At 41.9% G+C, this 7,995-nt stretch overlaps 1 protein-coding gene across 1 annotated transcript in view; it reads left to right on the top strand.

The window, feature by feature from the left end:
• Positions 1-1,373: 1,373 nt before the first annotated feature.
• Positions 1,374-7,995, top strand: part of LOC308295386 (uncharacterized protein) — a gene marked incomplete at both ends in the record, with an annotated part of 45,735 nt that continues 39,113 nt past the window's right edge. Inside the window, 10 exons of the mRNA XM_080738441.1 lie at positions 1,374-1,484; positions 2,831-2,901; positions 3,210-3,316; positions 4,068-4,145; positions 4,239-4,316; positions 4,395-4,448; positions 4,562-4,606; positions 4,982-5,071; positions 5,998-6,132; positions 7,073-7,195. Coding sequence (XP_080594567.1) covers positions 1,374-1,484; positions 2,831-2,901; positions 3,210-3,316; positions 4,068-4,145; positions 4,239-4,316; positions 4,395-4,448; positions 4,562-4,606; positions 4,982-5,071; positions 5,998-6,132; positions 7,073-7,195 — 892 coding nt within the window. The remainder of the gene's footprint in view (positions 1,485-2,830; positions 2,902-3,209; positions 3,317-4,067; positions 4,146-4,238; positions 4,317-4,394; positions 4,449-4,561; positions 4,607-4,981; positions 5,072-5,997; positions 6,133-7,072; positions 7,196-7,995) is intronic.

Raw genomic sequence — 7,995 nt, 5'->3', positions numbered from 1 at the left:
TCACTCCTCTGTGCGACACTGCCGTGCTGAGATAACTCGGTCCAAAGTCAGAATTAGGGTTAGCCTTTTAGGGGTCGCTCAGAAACGAAACACACGTCCAGACGTTCGTCTTGGAGAGTGGATCGAGAAACCTTTGTCCGTTTTCAGATACACCTCCGGGAAAGTGAACTAGCCTCTCCAGAAGGCTTAGAGATTGATGCAAACATTTTTTCGCGACGGGACCCACTTCAACGGACTAGGCGTGAAAAAGTATGTCAGAAAAAGTATTTTTCATCAAAAGAAAATATATACCCATTCCACAGTGTCCGAATTTCGTGTCTTTTTCGCGACAGTCGAGGCTTAAAAGCGTCGGATCGACTCGGGGACGATTCCATTGGATTCAGCACACCTCAAATATGATATAATCATCCTGCCCGTGACAAAGGCTATTTTTCCTTTTTTTTAATATATTTTAAGGACACTAGGCCCGAAACTAAGCCTGCATAGGGTTCTTTCCTCTAGAGGTCTGGAGTGTGGCAGGGATAGGGGACTGCGACTCCATTGAATCCAGCGGCCTTCAAATAACAAAAGGTCACAATTTAAAAAAACAGCAGATATACAAGTTCGCAACGCAGCACTCGATGCCTTGCTGTGAGCTTGTATATCTGCTATTTCTTGTCAGTCAGACAGACAGGCAGGCAGGCAGACAGACAGACAAGCAGACAGACATTTAATTGTGCGTGCGTGAACTATCCCTTTAAATGAGAATTTGTGAGTAATTGTACTTTAGTGATCCCCCCCCCTATCTGAGTCTGTCTTTTTCTACATAGAGCAGGGGTGGGCCAATTTGATGATGGCGAGGGCCAGTATATTTCCACTTACTCCAAATGCCACGTTCTGTCACACAAACCTAGCAAAAATAGACAGTCTACAAGATTCTAGATCTGCTACTTTTGCTGCCCTGAATGTTTTGCTATGTTTTAATTTTTATTTAATTTCAAATCATTTACCGGTAGTTATACTTAATAACAAAATTATTATTATTATTACCATTACACTTTACATTTCATTTATTATATATTGCAATTCACATTTGAAACATCTCAAAGTGTAATGAAGTCCTCCATAGAGTTATAGAGTACTCCCCCTTCTTATTATAACTCTATGGTACTCCCTCCCCCTTCACTCTCTTGGAAGACTGGGTGAGACCATTTATAGGCGGGGGTGTTGCATTTTAAATCACCATACCTTGAGGACAATGGGTTGTGATTTTGCTTTAATTCTTCTTCTGACGGTTTATGCATAATTTGTAATCACAAATATATAAGTTACCGAGAGAGGATCATTATAAGGAGTGGAACAGTCCAAAATGCCCCATTCCCTAAGTGAGTGGTATGTCCCAAACAACGTCCCCTCCTCCTGCTCCACTCTGGGCGCGCTGCTGCTTCAAACAACAACAACAGTGGCTGCAGTCTCCATTCCTCCGACCGGATTGTTTTTGCACAGTAAGTTTGGCATATTACTTGTATCTTAACTGTTTTCAATGAAGCAACGAAGCTGTGTTTTGTCCTTATGCTTGATGTACAATGTTGGTATACGTTTATTGTAATATGAACGGCAACTCATTACGCTAAATATACGTGTAGATGCGACAGACGTTGCGGTCCTTTTGTCAGTGTACTGTACACGCGGAACCGTAACTGTTCTGGGTCTGTTCTCAGACCTATAAAAATACATTATTTTTATTTCATATTTCGATGTGTTTGGAGTCTTCCTAACCGGCGCCGACCTCGCGCCAAGAAAGGAGCTCGAACAGACCAATCGTGTTCATTGTAACTGAGTGGCGTCTCCAAGTCAGCCAATCAAATGCGATCATATTGATGTCGTTGGTGACGCCTACCAAAGCATGAAGCCTGTCTTGGTGACAGCGTGAAAAAAACACGGGTGAATGGGGTAATTTCACATTGTTTGATCCGCTAAAGTCAGAATAGTGTAATTATTAAGGATAGGGAAATAATGGTCTCTCTTGGCTTTCTATTCTGAAGTATGATGGTGAAGTTTGGACGTGTTTACAGAGACTAGATAAGTACTATTGTAGTCCAGCTGGTATCAGTATGCATTATTGTTTAGTTAATACACTGACATTTTAGGAAGTTGCAATGCAGTTTTCCCTCATATTGTTTTAATCCAACATCTAAGATGTTGCTGTTTCCTTTTCCCCCCCTTCTCTTGGTACACATGGCCACAACTTGTAGAATTTGAATAGGGAAAAGTGTAGATTTTCAAGCTTTGATCTTCTAGGGCAGCTTTTTCAGCTTGTAAGTTGTAAATCACCTAGTATGTTTTTTAGCACAATATAATTATTCTTTAGTGGGAAATGAGTTTGTCAAATTATTAAAGTACAACTGGATTGACTCTTAACAGTTTTCGAATATTGTACCCTCTACACTGCTGTTTCCCAAACAGTGGGCCGTGACCCATTTGTGGGCCGTGGATACATTTTTATGGGTCCCTTAATTTTTAACTACATTTTGATTTAAATTATAATCTCAAAACATTTTAAGTATATTCATGAACAAATGAATGAAAGCAATCTAAGAAATTCCATATTTTAGAAAACAAATTTGTCAAGGTAGTGAAAATAGCTGATCTACAAGTACACAATGCAGCGCAAAGCATTGTGTTGTGAGCTTGTAGATCTGCTGTTTTCACTTGTTTGGGTCCTGAGCAAATATCAAATTTCTCTTTCGGGAAAAGTTTGGGAACCACTGTTCTACACTTCATCTACTTTATTTTAAACCATTTATTTGCATTGGCATTCATTTGGACATTTCTTTCTTTTTTTCCCCAGGATCACATACCAGATTTGAAGAAAGAAGATCGACTGAAAGAAGATTTAAGTTTGAGAATCACTGGTCTTGGGTTAGTACATCTGTTATGTTGACCACCACGCAATCACAGCTCAGTTTATGCTACCACATGGATTAAGCAAACCACACAGCTCAGCTGACATTGCCTCGCTGACAGCTTGGCTCATACTAGACCAATCATTGCTCTGCTCTCACTAGATTGTTGCAGCTTGTACAGCAGTACAGTTATCCAAGTAATGCTAAAAGATTAACACAAAATGGCCCGAGGGCTTGTTTCAATTGTGGTCCCCTGTATAAGACTATAGACTTGGGCTGGCTAATAAACATTATGACTACATTTCTGTCAATTGTATTCTTTAGGCCAACTTCCAAGTCCAACTATGCCAACTCCGACTCTGATGACCAATCAAGTGCTGATGGTGCAAAAAGAAAATGGTTTGCCAAACCGCCTCATGTGGATTTCCCAGGTAGGCCTAATGACTAGATAAAATGGTAAATGGTGCATTTATATAGCTCTTTTATCCAAGGCGCAACACACACACACACACACACACACACACACACACACACACACACACACACACACACACCGATGGCAGAGGAAACCAAGCAAGGCACCAACCTGCTAACCGGGAGTAAGGGGTTCAGAGTCTTGCTCAAGGACTCTTCGACACTAACTCTGGGGGAGCCTGGGATTGAACTAGAAACCCCTTGGAAAACCTGTGTTCAAGGACATTTTTCTACCCCTGAGCAACTGCCGCCCCTAAATGGTAAATGGTGCATTTATATAGCGCTTTTTATCCAAGGCGCTTTATAGATTGTGCATTACATTCACCCATTCACGCACACATTCATACACCAGTGGCGGAGGAAACCATGCAAGGCACCAACCTGCTCACCGGGAGCAACTAGGGGTTCAGAGTCTTGCACAAGGACTCTTCGACATTAACTCAGGGGGAGCCCGGATTTGAACTGGGAACCCTTCGTGCTCTAATAACGGTTTCTCTACCCCTGAGCTATGCCACCCCTAGGGGTGGCATAGCATTTACTTTATATAGGCAATCTTAGAACTGTGATCACTGCTACAGTTAAAAACAAATTACACCTGTCTGACATTGTACCAACAAACTGAGTATTGCATCTGCTGCAGTCATTCTATATAGTTTTAGCCCAAAATACATACATTGTGAATAATATGTCAACTAAATTGTGTTGTAGGAGAGACGCCAACATCGAGAAAGTCCAATTCCAGCCAGGGTCAAAGTTCTGTGCGGACCCTAGAGCAGGAAATGCAAGGTATGCAGTTATGAATGTTAATACATCTTGGTAACTGTTTAAACACAATTTCCAATACCTTCAATTCTGACCCTGGCTTGTTTACCTTTTTAGATGTATCTGATGGCAGCTACAGCCATGTAGAATGGCTTTCCACTGATACGGAGTCGCTGTCCAGAGATACAAATAACAGTAAGTGAACCTATATCTAGCTGGCTCCATGCATTCAACAGAAGCTATATTATCTAAATTAATGTGTATGCATTTCAGATGTAGCAGCAAGATCCACTCCACATCACAATTCTGCAGTGCCCTCAGAACTTGGTAAGTCAGAATAGGTGTAGTTGTACACCATGCTTTTAGATCATGAGAGCATTATCTGTATTCAATTCCTACCATTTTGAGTCATAACTTGTTTTCCAATGGTCCCTTTGTAGATCTGGTTTCTGGCAACTACCAGCACTCTCCACCCGAGCAAGTTGGTGAGTCAGCCATAACAATATTCTTGCATTACAGTGTTGCGTCATAGTGTGTTTTATCACATTATCTTTGACATTAGAAAAGGGAAAATTGGGGGGAGCGTTTCGCTGTTTTCGTGTCATCTGTTCGACACCCAACCCTAACCTCCGTGGGGTGAGTCGCTAATCCTCCTGACGCTCCTTTGTCGAACTGTTCGAAAGAGATTTCCCTTAATTGGGACGGTGCTTTTAGCTTTCATACTATTATTGTTATCCCCGGGTCAGAGCAATATGTCAAACTAGGGACATAGCTGAATGGAAGTCATACATTTACTCACTTAGGAGGTTAGTGTCATGCTAATAACTTCACTGCCTTGTGCATTTCCTTCTGTGTTTCAGCTGGGGTGTCAGGGTGTGGCAGTACTACTGGTGCCCAATTCCACCAGCTGCAGACTCCACAGCTACAGACCCAACAACGAGCAAGCACTGGTATGATACACTCTTTCACTACACTAAGTTGGTGAGACAGGGACACGGAACTCCATCACCATGGGAACCAAATAATTCAGTCAAAGGGGTGGGTGGAAACCCGTCGCTGGCGGCTGTTAGCTTAACGATTTGGACTGCTACAGCCTAGAGCCCCACCAGGCCACTTAGATCAGTTAATACAGGTATGATGACTAGTACCCTCACTAAAAAAAAGGGAACAGGACAAAAACTCGTCCTTGGCAATTCACCCTCCTGGCCACCAACTGTGGAATAATCTCCCTGTTGTACTTAACAGCAGCAGAGCAGACTCACTCCCAAGCCTCTGCTGTGGTCTGAAGACTCACTTATTCAGACTCCTTCATAGCCCATAGCACCTGCTCACTGACCTTACATATGAGTTAGATTGCAATGTTTTTTCTTAGATTACAAGAAGTGCTATGTTTTGTATGTATTGATTTTAGGGGTGCAACGATACACAACATTCACGGTTCGATTCTGTTCGATATTTTGTTGTCACGGTTCGATATGTTTTCGATACAAAAAATAAACAGAAATGTCCTTGATTTATAAATGCATTTTTATAACTATGTATTTTTTCTTTAACGTTTAACAATACGGTACCCAACCTCTAGGGTAGTGGTTCTCTAAGTGGGCTCTGCGGACCCCTAGGGGTCCTTGAGGGGGTTCCAGGGGAATGTAGGTGTGGAGTGGTATTGTATTGTTTGGTACAGGGTCATTCGGTTCGATATGTTGCACCCCTGATCTTCATGCATAACCTTGCTTATTGTATGTCGCTCTGGAATAAGAGCATCAGCTAAATGCGTAAATTGTACTTCAGCCAAGCGTAGCCGTCCTGAAAGAGGAGATTACAATAGTGTCATGCCAATAACTTCACTGCCTTGTGCATATCCTACTGTGTGTTTCAGCTGCGATGTCAGGGTGTGGCAGTAACCCTGATGCCCAATACCACCAGCTTCAGACTCTACAGCGTCAGATCCCACCGCTGCACGCCTCACAGCTACAAGACCCAACAGCGAGCAAGCGCACGCCCTGGTACGATGGTACTCTTTCACTACACTAAAGTTGGTGAGACGAGGACACAGAACTCCTCAATGAATGCTGTTTGACATATATTATGACCTACAATTCAGATTTTGGGTTCAGACAACCTCTGAGATACAGGACCACTATCAGATTGTGTTGCTACTCCCAAACTAAAGTGGAAATGTAACTAAGAATTTTGTTTCTACGCTGAAATGGACTGTTGTCTTCTCTCTCCCCCAAGCCCCCGTTCGCAAATTAATGTATAGGCTAAACATTTCTGATAATACAACTTATTTTGACTGTCCATTCACGTACAACTTAAACTGCACACTCGTATTCCAAACCAAGGCAGCCGCAGCTCACAGAGTTTAGCGACATGACAAACCGACAACTAGGCCTACCCAGCAACAACTATCTTTTCCTGTCTTACCTTCACAATAAAGTGTCTCCCGTTTACCTCCCAGCTTATTTTACACAGGTTATTAACAGGAAAAAGTGTAACTTAACCAGTGTGTATTTGTGCAACCAGACGTGCATGTGGGAGAGAGAGAGAGAGAGAGAGAGACATTGAGAAAGAGAGGGATTCGCGGTGATATTAATGAACTGCCGTGTCATTTTCAATCGGTCCTTATGTCCGATGAGGTTTATATTTTCAATTTCCGGTCTAACGCAATCTTTGCTTTATACATGTGTAAATGTCCCTGTACGCAATTATACTGTATGTTGGATTATTGACTGCTGAGTGAGAAAACATTGGACATCAAGCTAATCATCTGGGGACCCCACAAAATAATTTGGGGACCCCACCCCAGGTTTGGGACAGATGGTGATCCAGAACATAATTACGCTCTTTGTGAGCCATAGTACAGTTTGAATCCAACTCCTATGATGTATTGCACGTCTCCTCTCTCACTCTCCTCCTCACACCTTCCTTATTTTTGTAATCTTGTCTTTCAGCTGCTGCTCGGCAGTGTGACTGCACACTGACCCCCACAGTCTTCGGAGACACTGTTAAGAAGTGGCTGCGGTTTGCTCATAACCGTCGAGGAGGCCTTCCCAAGGAGTCAAAGTGCCGCAGACGCAACTCAAACCAACCCAGCTCAAACTTAAGGGTACCCCTGTGTGTCCTCATGGACAATATTGTTCTTTAATGTTCACAGCTTTATGGACTGATGTTCAGAGTAAAATGTTTACAGCTTTATGGACTGATGTTCCTGCAGTCTAAGAGTTACATTTGTATTAGGTTTTGCTGTGGTGCAATGCCATTTTGATACTGTTTGGGTAAAACAGTGAGTGACTTCAAGTATCTCACAATGCGGCATGATGTGAACTTGTTGATCGGCTATTTTGTTCCCCCAGAATTGGTGTTGATTTTGTCGACAAACTGTCAAAAAGTTTGTCTACCTTTTTTCACTTCAAAGTGAATAAACTATTCATTCTATGATGACTAAATATATTGACAATTTCGTCAACAAATAAAAGCTAGACTAAAATGTTAGGGAGGGAATTAGTGGAGGATATGCTTCGTTGTGCTCTGGTGTTGCACTCTGAAAATGGCAGATCTACAAGCTCACAACACGTTACTCTGACCAACCAAGTGTAAAATCTGCCATTATTATTCCATAACGGTTTGCTAAAATACATTTGGTTACGCCCGCCCAGTAACACGTGTGGCCATGACATTATGTATCTTGGGGAAAGTTGTATATATATTGACATGAATGTAAGGAACTGTAAAGGATTTTTTTTATTCTGGGGTGCCTTTGGAATAAATTTGAATATTAAACATGTTTTCTGTCTTAAGCTTTTTTTTATATGCATTTGGGGAATTATGTTAATAGAAGTAATTTTTAACTAGCTAGTAATCCATTTAAGTCCTA

This window comes from Nannobrachium achirus (assembly GCF_963921795.1).
Source record: "Nannobrachium achirus genome assembly, chromosome: 12".
Taxonomy (NCBI): domain Eukaryota; kingdom Metazoa; phylum Chordata; class Actinopteri; order Myctophiformes; family Myctophidae; genus Nannobrachium; species Nannobrachium achirus.
This window is presented reverse-complemented; position numbering and strand designations above follow the sequence as displayed.